The sequence below is a fragment of the Capra hircus genome, chromosome 20 (genome assembly GCF_001704415.2).
Source record: "Capra hircus breed San Clemente chromosome 20, ASM170441v1, whole genome shotgun sequence".
In the NCBI taxonomy this organism is placed as follows: domain Eukaryota; kingdom Metazoa; phylum Chordata; class Mammalia; order Artiodactyla; family Bovidae; genus Capra; species Capra hircus.
Window position 1 is genome coordinate 35,472,460 of NC_030827.1, and position 15,793 is coordinate 35,488,252.

The 15,793-nt window shown below is 44.1% G+C and overlaps 1 protein-coding gene across 1 annotated transcript in view; it reads right to left on the bottom strand.

Moving 5' to 3' along the window:
• OSMR (oncostatin M receptor) overlaps window positions 1,045–15,793 on the bottom strand; it is a 64,954-nt gene continuing 50,205 nt past the window's right edge. The window contains exons 10-18 of the mRNA XM_018065635.1: window positions 14,921–14,997; window positions 12,949–13,171; window positions 10,120–10,299; window positions 8,856–8,960; window positions 7,010–7,186; window positions 6,219–6,386; window positions 4,608–4,689; window positions 3,513–3,585; window positions 1,045–3,171 (exon numbers count right to left, since the gene is read on the bottom strand). Coding sequence (XP_017921124.1) covers window positions 2,599–3,171; window positions 3,513–3,585; window positions 4,608–4,689; window positions 6,219–6,386; window positions 7,010–7,186; window positions 8,856–8,960; window positions 10,120–10,299; window positions 12,949–13,171; window positions 14,921–14,997 — 1,658 coding nt within the window. The 3' untranslated portion in view covers window positions 1,045–2,598. The remainder of the gene's footprint in view (window positions 3,172–3,512; window positions 3,586–4,607; window positions 4,690–6,218; window positions 6,387–7,009; window positions 7,187–8,855; window positions 8,961–10,119; window positions 10,300–12,948; window positions 13,172–14,920; window positions 14,998–15,793) is intronic.

The window sequence follows — 15,793 nt, forward strand, 5'->3', positions numbered from 1 at the left end:
AGACATTCTGACTGATGTGATATCTCTTTGTAGTTTTGATTTGCATTTCTCTGAAAGTTAGCAGTGTTGAGCATCTTTTCATATGCTTTCTGGCCATCTGTGTCTTTGGAGAAATGTCTGTTTAGATCTGCCCACCTTTTGATTCAGTTGTTTTTTCATAGGTGTGATTATTAAAATGGTATGGCTATTTTAGAAAGAGTAAAACCAATTTAGAAAAACGTTTACAAATGAAACCATGATTTACTTCAAAATCGTATCAAGGGGGGAGACTGAATAAGACTGTGGATGGACTAAAACAATCGTGGTTTAGTGGCTATTGGGGTTGATGATAGTACACAGAAGTAGTGTTAAGTCGCTCATTCATGTCCAGCTCTTTGCAACCCCATGAACTGTAGCCCACCAGGCTCCTCTGTCCGTAGGATTCTCCAGGCATGAACAGTGGAGTGGCTTGCCATTCCCTTCTCCAGGAGATCTTCCTAACCCAAGGATCAAACCCAGGTCTCCTGCATTGCAGGCAGATTCTTTACTATCTGAGCTACCAGGGATAGTTCATAAGGGTTTGTTAAACTATTTCTATCTATATTTGAAATTCTCCATGAGTTGGTTTTTTTCTTTTAATCCTGGTAATTGTTACACAAATTTCAAAGTTTCTGAATAACACTTCTTAAAACAATGCTGTTAAGTGGAATATAGTCTTTAAACAATGTTATTTGGTTATTTATGGACATGGGAAAGGAATGTTTAGAACCAAAACTAGGGTCATGGTGATACTGTAAGGACAAAGTTATATAAACCCAGCCATTTCCCATTGGTGTGTTGTTACATTTCAGAAAGACGTCTTTGTTTGACTCAGGTCAGTGATTCTCAAAGTTGATTGTGTATCTGAGCCGGGATGTATTCCAAGCCTTGTGCCACAGAGATTTTGGTAGGGAGATCTGGGTGGCACCTAGGAATTTACATTTCTAATAAGCTCAGAACGTGATCTATCACTTAACGATAATTGCAAGAGTTTCACTTCATTGATACAGAGAAAACACAAAATAATACAGTGATGAAATATTTTAATTAAGGCTTACTGCAACAGAAATGACTTCAAGGTTTTGTGCATTATTTTTCTAAAGAATATCTTTACAAAAGATACTCCTTACAAATCAATCATCATCGTCATTGATGTTTCCGTGTATTTTTATAATTACATCATGACAGACACAAAGAGGCTAAATGATAACAATACTGGCCCCAAAGTCTTCTCAAAACAGACTAATCAAGATACTTGTTTGTACTGCGTTAGGTGTACACAGTCCATTATTCCAGCCAAAAGCATAGTTACATGGGAGGAAAACGTTGAAAAGAACGAGCAGAAGTCCTGGTTTGTGTTTATTTAGGTCAGTTAACAGCCATCTTCCTTTCAGCTGTGGCTCCTTCTCTCTTGTTGTTCTTAGTGTGGAATGGTGTGACACAGGGCATTTGGTACCAGAGGCACAAGCAGCACCATCTCCACCACAGCAAAGAGAAAGGAGCCCCTAATCACGCTTATTTAGAAATATGATAAGTAAACATTAAGGGTTGTTGGGCAGAGAGAAGGGAAAAGAACTCTAGCATGACTGAACACTGCTATATAGCAGGTAGGTGCTTTGCATATATTGGTTTAAGGAGACAGAGCTGCTGCCAAGCCACTAAGGAACTCCCACTCTGCATAGCCTTTTACAATTATACCATCATAGCAATATAAGGAGACAGTGAAGGTGTTATCTTGGCCCAGACAACCTACTGGAGAATCCAAAAGAAGCTTACTGAAAACAGGTCATGTATATATCATAGTTCTTGGGGGAAAAAAAAGGATGAACCATAAATTGTGAATGGAATTAATGACATATCTTCCTTCTATTCTGAGGTAGTCATCAAAAATTGTGGAAGATGTGTCTACTAAGTAGGAGTGCTATAATCTTGACACTGAGGCAGGGGTTCCGTGCCAGCCCTGCTCCTTAACTGTGGTAAACAACAGGGGGACACCTGTGGGGACCTCATCCATTCATTTGCATGGCTTACCTATTAAATAAGGTCCAACAGGAGGAGTTCATCTTGCTACTGTCACCAATTCAAAGCAGGTCTAAAATCTGTTTCGGTCTCAAATATGTGACTCCATTAAACACATCCAGAATAAATTAGCATTGACAATTTACGCTCCCGTAACGAATCTTCTGTGGCCTGACATCTAGTTCCTTTACCCTTAAGATACAAAATATGTGGTAAGACTTCCTGGAAATGCTTTCTTGCTAAAGCTGAACTTCAAGGACCACAGCCACCCTGCCCAGTACTGAGTGGATGCGTCCAGTGCCAGGTCTGCTGCCATAAAGGTGGACATGCAAGGTAAGCCTGTTCCCTCGATCCTGCCGTTTCCACAGCAAGCCCGCTCCAAGCACAAACGTTAAATTTCATAGCTTCTGACCTTTGAAACCTAGCAAAATCATACACATCAGACCTTGCAGTGGTGGTAATTCACTGGGATTAAGCCCTGAGATATCTGGTGATGGAACAGTGCCAGCTATGCTTCTACTAGGGTCTGTGTAACATCAGGATATGAAGTGGGCACTCAGCTTAGTGGCAGTGTTCACTTGGATTTAAAAGGGCAGTGGAGGACAGGCTGCTGTTCTCACTTGGGGCAGGGGAGGCAAGACCCAGGGGAATAGCCATTTGCATTTTATACTCCGAACAGAGTACTGGCTCTGGTGGATTTGCTGGTGGGCTCTCCTTGTCTCCAGACGTGGGTGAAGCCAACTGGGATACATAATTCAAATTAGCTTCTCCAGCTGGGATTTCTCCCAGGGAGTTCATGTAGTTTTGTTCCAGTGTCTTTAGTAAATTTTCAGGTGAAGTCAGTGGTCCCAGCTGACAGTGTGGGGCTTGAGGGGTTACTGGGAAATGTCCACAATAACCCAAGTCAGAAGCTGCCTGATTATAGGTAAAGTTCTCAAAACAGATGCAAGGTCCAGGGCCAGAGTAGTTCTCTGTGGGGAGCAGGTCCAGGTAGACAGGCTTAGTACCTTTAGTTTCTGTGGGTGACTTCCTAGTGCCTGTGAACTGTATCTTACTCCCTTCAGGCTTGTTTACAACTTCGATAGCATCTGGAACACAGTCGTTGACGTTCATTATTGTTATACGAGGATTCTCCTGAAACAGAAACACAAAATGGGCAAAGATAATGTGTGTGTGTCTGTGTCACGGTATATAAAGTATGTGAAATGCACTGAGAGCTTCACTTTTTTGTGTGTTTTATCCTGGTCACAAGTTAATGGTGGTGATCACAAGGAAGTGACACTGAAAACCAAAGGATAGCCCCTGACAGAAGAAGTCAAAGCTGGGTTCACTCATCTCATGGCCGGGGGAGCAGAGGTGGCTCTTGCTTTGTTATATCTTCCTAAGGAGGTCTAGGATTGTATGATTATTATAGCCCAACCCCTGGGTTAGTCTTTAATAAGTACATGGTATCCCTAGAATTTCCCAGCATTTACCTTGAATTTTATTAATGACAGGACGCTGCTCTTGTAAGGGTCTGGAATGTCAGGATAACACTTGTCCTTCAACCTGGAAAACCAATGAAAATTTCACTGAATTTTGCAATAGAGTGGAATGGTTAAGAGTGAGAAACATGGAGTCAGATTAATCCTTGCTTTATCACTCTTAACACTGTAACCTTAAGCAAGCTTTTTAACCTTCCTATGACCAACCTAGATAGCATATTCAAAAGCAGAGACATTACTTTGCCAACAAAGGTCTGTCTAGTCAAGGCTATGGTTTTTCCAGTAGTCATGTATGGATGTGAGTTGGACTATAAAGAAAACTGAGCACCAAAGAACTGATGCTTTTGAACTGTGGTGTTGGAGGAGACTCTTGAGAGTCTCGGACTGCAAGGAGGTCCAGCCAGTCCATTCTAAAGGAGATCAGTCCTGGGTGTTCTTCGGAAGGACTGATGCTAAAGCTGAAACTCCAGTACTCTGGCCACCTCCTGCAAAAAATTGACTCATTGGAAAAGACTCTGATGCTGGGAGGGATTGGGGGCAGGAGGAGAAGGGGACAACAGGATGAGATGGCTGGATGGCATCACTGACTCGATGGACGTGAGTTTGAGTGAACTCCGGGAGTTGGTAATGGACAGGGAGGCTGGCGTGCTGCAATTCATGGGGTTGCAAAGAGTCGGACACGACTGAGCGACTGAACTGAATTGAACTGATGCTTTGATTTCCTCACTGGTTCAATGGAGATCATTATGGTAGTGACGGTGTTGGAAGGATTAAGTGAGTTGTTATATGTAAAGCACTGAAAAGACTGTTAAGCACATGGTAAAGTGAAATATAAATATTAGCTCTTGCTATTTAACAAGTTTTGCAATATTTTCAAATAGTTTCCTTATGTATTGACTTATTGCTTATCTGTTGATAAACAAGATTACTCAAAATTTTTCATATTTTTACCAAATCTTCCTTTGTCCTTTCCCTTCCAGCACTTTGCCTCATATGATCCAGTATGATTTCTATCTTATTAAATTCCTTTCTAGATTTTTTTTCCTTTGACTCTCTTCTTGGATGAAACCTTCCCCACACACTTACCACTGGCTTTTAAGGTAGCAGGTGATCATGACGACCAAAACGCAGAAAATCATGGGGAGAATGATGTGTATCAGTATATGGGCTGGAGAAGGGAAAAGAAAGGGATTTTTTAGTGACTGCTTTTCCCTCAAAGAAATAAGTTTTACATGTCTGTTATTTCTCAGAACTCCCTTTGTGCAAGATTCACTCTGAGTGCTGTCTGACTGGTGGGGAGCAGGGTGGTGAGACGCCAACCAGCCAACACAGGGACCCATCTGCCCTTAATACTTGTGGCTCAAACTCGTTACCTCTCTTGACAGAATGGATCATTACTCCCCATTCTTCACTCCCTCTCTGTATGAGAAGTATACTCCACCCCCTTGACTTGGAGGCTCAGCTGTGACTTGGTTTGCCCAATGGGAGGTGAGCAGTAGTCACGCTGGCAGCTGAGTTGACTGTGCTTAGAGTTGGCTTGCTCGCGTGTTCCTGTGATGCACTCTGAGCAGAGCTGGCCCCTCAGAGCCACTGTCCTTCAATCTGAGCCTCAGGGAACGAACAAACTACATGGAACAGACCTAAACGTGCCTGAAACTTGGAGCCCCACTGGGTTCAGCCTGTGTCAGCCAAGCCAGGAACATGAACAGACAGATCTGTTTCTGTATGCCACTGAGATTTGGAGGTATTTTTGTTATTCGTTGTTCAGTCACTAGGTAGTGTCCAACTCTTTGCGACCCCATGAGCTGCAGCACACCAGGCTTCCCTGTCCTTAACTATCTCCTGGAGTTTACTCAAACTCATGTCCATCTCATCTTCTGTCGCCCCCTTCTCCTGCCCTCAATCTTTTCCAGCATCAGGGTCTTTTCCAATGAATGGGCTCTTCACATCAGGTAGCTAAAATATTGGAGCTTCAACATCAGTCCTTCCAATGAATATTCAAGATTGATTTCCTTTAGGACTGACTGGTTTGATCTCCTTGCTGTCCAAGGGACTCTCAAGAGTCTTCTCCAGTACCACAAGGTATTTTATTACCCATTAAAAATGGACTAATGCACCCCTTCTAGTTAGGGTCTAATAAAATTACCTAAATCATAACCTAGGTAATTATTCTACTTTTATTTCTCAGCTATATCAACCTGTACTTCATTTTCATAAATGCCCATCTTCCTGTTCTCAATGCTTGCAAATCCACCAAAGAACAGTGTAGATAGGTTGTTAAACATCCTCTTTTATAAAAGCAAATCATACAAGGGCATTTGAAGGCTGATAGTCATTCACATGCACATATATTTCTGCTGACAAAAACACCCCCACCCCTCTCTAGACAGAAGTCATAAGGGTCTTTCCAAGTCAACACTAAAATATGCTATCTGTGATTTTCAAACTGTTCTGGGACTGAGAAAGTTTCCAGGTCATAGATCAGGCATATTAGCTTCACTCTTATCTATGCTGTGGGATTCTGTGTAACTTTTTTTTTTTCTTTCATGAGTTTCATCTAGAGAAAGAAAGAGACAGACAAAGACAGAGAAGAAAGGTTTAAACATCCCTGATCTAGACAAAGTCCGCAACTGTGCGTGTCATTTGTCAGTTTCCCAGGAACCCCTAAGAGGAGAGTTCTGATTTGGAAAAACTCACAGTAGTCATCCGGAGTCGTGACCTTTGTGAAGTCATCCAGGGGACCCTCACCAGCACTTGTATAAGGAGTGACGAAAAACTCATAGACAGACTCTGGCTGTAGGTCTTTCACAACAAATGTCTTTTGATCCGGGTTGTCAATTGTGTATTTGCAACCTACTGAATTATCTGTGTTTAAAAAAAAAAAATTTTTTTTAAGAAGAAAAAAAATGATTAAGAGTGTAATAAAGATCTTGTGAGACAGTCAGGCACTAATACTTCTGTGGACTCAGCATTGCCAACATTTCTAAACCAATCAAAGATGAAATCATAATTTCATGACACTGGGCATACTAAGATGTTTGGGAGATGGCAAGCAAGATGAGCATTCCACTAAGCAAGGGCTATGGGGGGTGGGGTGCGGGGGGCACTCAAATCTGCCAGAGAGAGAGTAAGAGCTTGCCAGAGCTACTTAGAATACATTGCAATAAGCTTTAACAAAGTCAAAAAAAGAAAATGAGGTTAGCAAGCAAGTTTCCTAAGCAGTAAGTAGGTTTTCTTAAGGAGCTAGGAGTACTTCAAGTGCTTCTAAAAATACCGGGCCACATTGTTTTTAAGTAAGTTAAAATCCTGGCCCCCATCGTCCTGTCCACCCTACTAATTTAAGAACACTATTTGATCATTAAAGCATGCGAGCACAGAAATCAGCCTGGACACGATCAGAGATGGCTGGTAGCCTTTCCAATGATTTCAAGTAAGGAGATCTTGAAACTGTAAACAGATTGAAAAAAAGAGAAATCAAAAAGTGTCACCTGGAAGAATTGTCTTTTCAAATTCCCGGTGGCACTTCTCCCCTGTCTTGGATTTCAGGTAGACATAGTACCCTTGTATAAAACCAGTTTGAGATTCGGTGGAATAATCCTTCCAACTCAGCGTGAAGGAATGGGAGGTCAAGTTAATCGTGGCCACTTCAGGGTTGTATGAAGGAGCTAAGAAAGGAAGGTGAGATAACGTAAGAGTCACAATTTGGAAGCAGTCTCAGAGCATTCATGTAAATCGAAGGTAGAACCACAGCCCACTCTATAGGTGCTTATGACAAGTGAAGGACTCTTAGCTTTTTCTCTGACTTTGTTCATGATAGCTGGGAAGGAACAAGCTTCATCTTGTTCAAGCCTTGCCTCTCCCAGAAGTAGAAATGGATGCCCAGAGAGATTCAATAACTTGTGCAAAGTCACACCGCAAAAAAGAAAATAAAGGCTTCCCTAGACTTTTTTCTGTGCCTGACTGAATTCTAAACAGTGTTTGGGAGAATGAACTGAAGTAGGGGGAAGGGAGGAGGAGGAAGGGTTATGTTTGAAGAGGTCAAGGTGGCTTTGAAGAGTTTTAGTTCCCAGGCAGTGGCAACGCACAGTTGTCCAAGTGCATGTGTGTGTGTGTGTGTTAAGTCGCTTCAGTCGTGTCTGACTCTGCAACCCTATGGACCTCACCCCACCAGTCTCCTCTGTCCATGGGATTCTCCAGGCAAGAAGACTGGAGTGGGCCACATTCCCTCATCCAGAGGATCTTCCCGACTCAGAGACTGAACCCGCATCTCTTAGGCCTCCTGCCTTGGCAGGAGGGTTCTTCACCACTAGTGCAACCTGGGAAGGCCCCATCCAAGTGTGGGAAGACTTCATTCTGAGGCTGCCCTGAGCCTGTTTCAGCACATAAGCTGGTGCATGCCTGGCCTGCGGCCACCAACACTCACAGAAATGCCCCTCCCACCTGTCTGGGACAGCACCCACTCAATGGAGAATACCAAGAGCTGGTCTGATTGATGCAAGGTAACCAAGGACCCAGCCGCCCAGCTCCCAGTAGGTGTGCCAAGAAGCTAAAAAAGCAACCACATGAAAGGATCAAAACTTGTCCATGTTGGTGGTGGAATCAAAGTACGTCTAAGAGGGGCAGCAATTTCACAGTATATCTGCCAAAAGTCTTAAAACCTGTAAAACTGTATTTAAGAAGTTCCACCTTCTGGTTCAAGTATTCTACCTCTAGGACTTTATTTAAAAACCATTATCAGTGCAATGGACAAAGATTCAGCTAAAATGATGGTGAGTCAGATAAGGCATAAGGGGATTTGGTCAAGAAAAAGAGAGAGACTGAATATTAGAGACTGCAAGAAAATTGAGGGTGAATTTTATAGTTTTTAATTGAAAAACATTTTAATCATCCTGAAAGTCCAAAGATGGGTGATCTGCCATACGCAACCCATGAAGCAGTTTGCAGTCATAATGACTGAAAAGTTAAATATTACTTAGTGACATGAGTCAAAAGGACTTTACAAAACTGCATAGAGTAAGATCTGATTTTTATATCAAAGTGTATGCCTGTACTGAGAAAGAACACACACAAAACATTGACTCTGGATATGTGCCCTTGGGTGGTAAAATCAGCCAGAGTTTTGTCTTCTTTTGCATAACATTTCATGAATTGTCTTTAATGAAAATGTTTTATGTTTATGATTAAAAAATAATGTTTTTAAAAACCCAATGGCCAGAATAAATAGCACACTGAAAATTAGGAAAGGTGCTATAATTTTCCTAAAGCTGAAGCAAAGAGTCTCTGAATTGTCCTAAACAAGTCTACCCATGGACACAGTAAATGCTTTAAACTTACCCAGTTCCTTCAAATAGCCAGCTTTTTTCTCTAATAAATGGGCCATCCTTTTTGCAGAAATTTCATAAATTCTGAAGTTGTAGCGAACCCCTGGTCTAAAAGCATCTAGAGAAGAAAAGTCAACAGATTGTCAATAACACAGGATGACATTCTCTTCATTTCTGAAAAGGAAAAGAATGAAAAATGAATTTGGGTCACCTTAAACAATCTTCCTCCTCGGAGCTTCTGCCCTTCATCTCTACCATCTTCCCTCCTTCCCCCTGAGCCTTGGAATCCTCTGGCATATCTGACAATGGCGGGGGGGGGGGGGGGCTGTTTTCTACATCATCCTCTCTCAAAATACCCTTATCCATGTGCATAAAACTGGGTGCAGAATTCAACCAGAACCAGAAAACCATGTAAAACTCTTCTGACTCTAAATCTCCCGCCAGCGACGCACCCTTTCTCCGCCCATGAGAGGCAAGCGCCTGGAAGATCTGCTTCCAGTAACTCACCTGCCCCTCACCCCACCCCTCTAACACTGCTCAATAAAGGGAAGACTCCTCCCCATTCCCGCCAGCCACCCGAATGACCCCACTGGGCCTCATCAGTCACCCTCCAGTGGTGGGGTGGTGGTGGTTTAGTCGCTAAGTCATATCCTACTTTTGCAACCCCATGGACTGTAGCCCATCAGGCTCCTCTGTCCACTGTCTGTGGGATTTCCCAGGCAAAAACACTCGAGGGGTTTGCCATTTCCTTCATCAGTCACTCTCTGGATCGACAATTCCCACATCTCTACCTTGTGACCAGCAGATGGCGCCACTAACCCACTGCTCCAGCCACTAACCTACGCTCCTTAAACTGCTACACTTGCAACCTGGAAAAGACAAATCCAGTGTGGCAGGGAAAGAGACCAAGTTGCATTGAAACTGAAGGAGCTGATAATCGACTACCATCAACTCTACTCCTATGTCTTCCAAATCCACATCTTTGCTTTGGTAAAAGCTCTCAGGACGACTGTTACAGAGGTCCTTTGCTATCCATTTGAGACTGCTGGCTTAGAACAAATTCATGAATCTTATGAACACCTATCCAGACTTACATCTGGATGGATCTGTAAAAGTAAATATAAAGGTCAAAACTTAGACCACATCACTGCAAAACTTGAACTCCAAGACCCACGCGGGATTTGGAGTTATCAGTGAGCACAGAGTATCTGAGATGGTCCAGAAATCCTAGTTGAATTAGGTGGATGGAGTGAGATGGTAATACAGAAGGTTCTTACCCGAGCTAATAACTGTGCCTGTGTTAGTGGGGCCTAGGTTTTTCCACCGGAGAACACAGGGAAGGTTCTGGGGATCGTCACACCACTCCACAACGTAACCTGTGGCATTTCTGGATTGGGGTTTCCAAGACATGTGAAATCCATCCTCTGTACCATTCACTCTCCCTTCTTCAACATTTTCTGTACGTTACAAAGAGGGCAATGCTTCAGATTTAATTAATCAGACATTCTGCAAAAGTATCTAAAGAAGAAAATAAGCTTGAATGTGCTGTGTATCTAGCAGGTCCAAGCCTTCCCTCTGTAACTGTGACAGGGCTTAGGATAAGGGCAGGAGGGATGTTTTCATCAGGTTTTTCCTACCTCTCACTCCCAATAAATATTCGTACCTGCCCCTCAAATGTCCCTTGTCCTGAGAGACCCAAAGAAACATCAGCTCCTAAGACAGGGATCAGCAGGCAGGACCGCTGGTGGAACAAATCCAACCTCGAAAGCTTGTTTTCACTAAGAACAGTTCTAAGATTTTTCAACTGTTGTTGAAAACAAAGGGTAGAAAATACAAATTGGAAAATGATGATTGAAGTGCCTATATTAATGTCTAAAATATTTATGCTCTGCCTTTTTACTGAAAAAGTAGTTGACCTTTGACCTAGAACTGTGTCTGGTACTTGATCTACTTTCAAAAACTATCTGTTGAATAATTCAGCTTATTCCCCCACACAATGCTGGCTGCCTCAGAATGAACTCCTGGCTCCAAGATGTTAGGGGTAGAAACTGAGATGATCGCAGAGCAAAACAGGAAGAAATGATTCACAGACATCCAGAGTCAGATTATGGAAGGGTGTGACAGTACTTGTGACCTAGGATGCTGCCTCAATGGATTTTATGCAGCAGGGTAGTCTTCCATACATCCGACAATTGGACAAAAGGTGATGGTCTCAATGGACTACAGCGCTGCTGACTTCAAGCAGGTCAGTCTAGGTCTGGAGGGATGAGAACTTCTGTTTCCAAGGCCGATTCCACAACCTCCCACTGTTCAGAAGGCAGTGGACCCAGGCGGTCACTTGAGTGAAAGCAGACTCTAATCAAGGACCGGGCCTGCAAGCAGCTGTTCAGAGAGGCAACCAGTGTGGTACGAGCAAATACGACAAGGGATGGACTTAATACTCCACATGTACTTCTTGTTTCTCCGCAATCCATATTTGATGAGGCATCTTTTCTTTTATCTGGCAATTCTAATTACAGCTGAATGTTGATGGGTGCTATAAATTTTCCAGGGCACCAAATTATCATCCAGCTGGGAGCACCCAAACAAATGTGCAGCCCCAGGTATAAGGTCAGGGGTCCCCCACGAAGGCCTGTGCCTATCCTACCCACACAGCTTCTGTCTTTCTTCATCAGAGACCCAAATCTCTTTCATGTTGAAGCTGACATTTTCCACTTATTCATAATGACTATAATTTCACCCCAAACTTAAAGCATAACTCTCCAAAGCTGCTTCTCTAACCTTGCAAATATGTCTGGAGAAGTGAGGGGAGAAGCAAAGAAAAGGGAATCTTTTCTTTTCAGTCATTCACACTTTAGCATGAATTGGCTGAACATCCTTGGCCTGTCTCATAGCACATCAGTGCCTTTATCCACTCTAGAGACATAAGAATGTGGACCATATCGGAAGGCTGGATAGAGCCTCACAAGGGGACGGAGTGGGTTCTGAAGGCAGGGCATGAGGAAGGAAGACAGGGTGGGAACCGCCAGATGGGGATGACCCCAAAACAGAGAAGAGTGTTTAGCAGAGTTGTTTGAGCTGAGCCTCCCTGGAGGTAGAGTTTATCTATCAGCTCCCCGAGGAGTGAATGAAATGCCCACCTTTCCTGTTCTGTTCCTAATAAAGACAGAATACAACCATTCACTTCCTTCTCTGATACAGTTCTTCAAAAGCAAAGATTATGTCAAGTAACTCCTTAGTTTTTCTTCTGCGGCACAATCCCAATTTCTTTTTCTTACTTGACACACTGGATGGTTCTTAACCAAAATAAATAAGATAAAAATAATAACACCCTCCAATCTAGCCCATTTAACCTAAATGTAAGCCTAATTTGAATAAAAGGTATAAAGCGACCTGACATAGCCCCATAAGCAGGGTCTGACAATTTTTATAGCAGTAACTGAAGGGTGACGTTATTGCAAGGTTCACAAATCAATTTAGGATGTCTGTGAGGTGCTTCCCAAGTGTGCAGTGTCTGAGTGTCTGTACCACTGGGGGTGGGGTTAGTGAAACCAACTTCCTTTCATAGCTCTCCCAGGAAGGAAAATAACACCATTATTGACTGTACATGTAAGGTCATTTCCACCTTGTTTGGACTTTCACAGGCTAAGTGTTTGGACAGTTATCATCGTTTATTCCACAGCTTTGGCAAAGCCCTTTTAGAAAGATGATGCTAGTTCTCCTTGTGGCCAAAATTGACAAAATATTTTGCCATATAAGAAATGCAACTCATATTCCATAAGCCACAAAGCACGCTCATACCAACTCTAACTCTGTTAGGACTGTTTGTTTGTGTTGCATTTATTTGAATAAAATTTGAGATAACTTCCCAAATCAGTGGAAGAATCCCTGGAAGGGAAATGTCCTGAGCCATGGCTGAAATCTTCCCACACCGAGGAGGACTGTCCCAGAAACCTGCCAACATGCCTGGACCCAAAGAAAATGACAGACAGTTTGGCAGCTGCATCTTTTGTCTCTCCAAACTACTCTTTCCAATTTATTCGTATCTACCAAATAACACCATCAACATTTTCCTAGTGAAGAAAAACAAAACCAAAGAAACTCACCATTTTCAGGATGTCCAGAAATGGCAACTGCAGAAGCTGGAGAAGGGCCCACACTGTTGTGAGCCGTGACATAGATCTGGTAAGAACTCTGATTGAGGGTTACTTTTGTGCTGTTGGCCGGAGCAGGGACAGAGAGGACCTCTAAACTGGATGGTTCATCAAGATTTTCTACAACTACATTATAGAACAGGATCTTCCCATTGGTATGCACTTTTGATAGAGGCTGAAAACAAATATTGACAATCATTTCAACACGGGCTTCCCTCTGAATAAGAATTTGCTTGATTGCTTTCTCATCTTTTCTCTCCTTTGATTGCCTTATACACACACACACACACACACAGCAAATTTAAACAGTTTAAGAGAGAAAATAACCTAAATAAACCACACTTGAAATCAGACATTCTACTTTAACTAAAATTGAGTAGAGAATAGGATCATTTGGGGGTGAGTTTAAGAGCATATCATGTCCAAAGGGTGACCAATTAAGGAATCGAGAGGAAGGGGATTATTTAGCCTGGATTAAAACACACTTGGTGAGTATGGACTCAGTTGGTAAAGATTCCGCCTGCAATGCAGGAGATGCTGGTTTGATCCCTGGGTTGGAAAGATCCCCCGGAGGAGGAAATAGCTATCCACTTCACTACTCTTTCCTAGGAAATCCCATGGACAAAGGAGCCTGGCAGGCTGCAGTCCATGGGGTTGCAAGAGTCGGACATGACTTAGCAACTAAACCACCGCCACCACAGTGAGTACAGAGCAGGGAAGACAGGAGTAACCCCAGACAGGAGGGGGCTGGGCTCCTGGAATGCCTCCCTCCACCAGCTGTGTCACCCCTTGCCCCCAAGCAGTGCTTCCCCAGACCCAGGGCCCACGGTCCCTCTTTCAGATGATCCTCCAGGTTGTAGAGAATTCTCTGTCCACACAACCCTAAGCCCACTCCCAAGGCCTCAACCCCCAGCCAGATGGTGCACCCCCAGACCTGAGATCAGGCTGGGGCAGCTGTTGGCTCTGGGTGTGGACAGAACCCACCTGTATAGACTGGCGCATCCACAGGTGTGTGAACAAGCCCCCCGATGGGGAGGCCCAGAGTGGAGGTGGGAAGTAAAGTGGGGTGGGCTCTGGCTGGGGACCAGCTCCCCAGCATGGCCACGCTTTAGCACTAGACACTGAGGAATTCAAGAGCTCTGAGTGGGGCTTCCTTGATGGCTCAGATGGTAAAGAATCCACCTGCAATGTGGGGGACCTGGGTTGGATCCCTGGGTTGGGAAGATCCCCTGGAGGAGGGAATGGCAACCCACTCCAGTATTCTTGCCTGGAGAATCCCCAAGGACAGAGGAGCCTTGTGGGCTCCAGTCCATGGGGTCACAAAGTCGAACACGACTGGGTGACTAAGCACAGCACAGCATAGCCAGTATTCTTGCCTGGGAAATCCCATGGACAGAGGAGCCTGGTGAACTACAGTCCATGGGATCAAAAAGAGTCGGCTATGACTTTGCGACTACATCACCACCACCACCTCCTCAACACAAAACAGGCCTTCCACGTTGTCATGGAGGCAGGTTAGTCAACATAGAAGGACTAGATTGACTTCTGCTACAATCTTTAAGCTTGACTTATAACTTTCAAATATAAATATTCATAACTTTAAAATATGGTATATATTTCTCTGCTTCTCCTCATGCCCTGGGCCCTGCAGATGTTAGGGGCAGGCCTGCGGGGAAGTTAGGAGATGCAGTTCTAACCATCAGAACCAGAACCAGCTACCTGGGCAAGGCAAGAGGCTGCCGAGGAAGAAGGCCCTGGTCCAGTTTTAGGGGTATGGATGCGGAGTGGGGATTCCCCGACCAGGTCAGAAATTCTACAGGATTCCTGGGAAGAGCCCTCCCAATCGAAAGACTACATCAGTATCTAATCTTGGTGAAAAGCAAATGACAAGCAAAAATGTCTTTCTAAACCTCTGGCCTCTTACCTTCCAGAACAAGGTCACCGTTGGATGTCCTGACACAAACGTCACATCTCTCCAGACATCGGGCGCCTCCGATGGAGCTGAAATCAACCAAAGGAAAGCTCCTGGGTCACAACATGGACGTAGAACAATACTTTCAACCTTCCTCTAGTTCGGTCAGCAAAGTGACCACAGCCAGTCTGACCTGAGGCCTGCGTCTTGGCTTTTCACTCTCTGTGATGTCTACACACTTGGCCGTGGCACACTGTTCACTCTCACAAGCGGCAGGCACTCAGTAGGTGCTTTACAAAAGGGCTGCTACATCGGAACGGGAAGTGACATGGGAGCCTTTGTGAAACTCAAGCCTCAGAGCTTCTAGAAGCCACCAAGGAATTTTGGAACCCTGCATCGGTCCAATGCTAGGTGGTTAGTTAGGCAAGAGTCCTGCATCAGTCCAATGCTAGATTAGTTAGGCAAATTTCCCATTTCTGGAATTTCTAGGCACAGCAAACCATTGCTACTTCGTTGCCCCTCTGGTGGAGGCTGCAGTTGGACACCCTTAAGTGGAGCCCAGTTCTCCTGATTGCACACTGGCTGGCCCCTGGCTGTGGTCAGAGCCTGGGATCCCTTCCTTGTCCCCCTCCTTCCCATGCACGCCTGTCCCCCAGTTCCTGGCCTGAGCCTGGGGCAACTCCCTCTGTGTGGGCCCTTGGGGCACCGGCTGCAAACCTCCCCCATATGCCTCTCCCCACTCTGTTCTAGAAGACCTTGCCTTCTTGTCATTCTTGCCACTAAACTATGGCACATAAATCAGTGATTTATGACTTGATTCAACGTATCTCTGCACAAGAAGAACACTGTTTTGCAACATAACAAAATTTTAATTCTCTGCTTTAT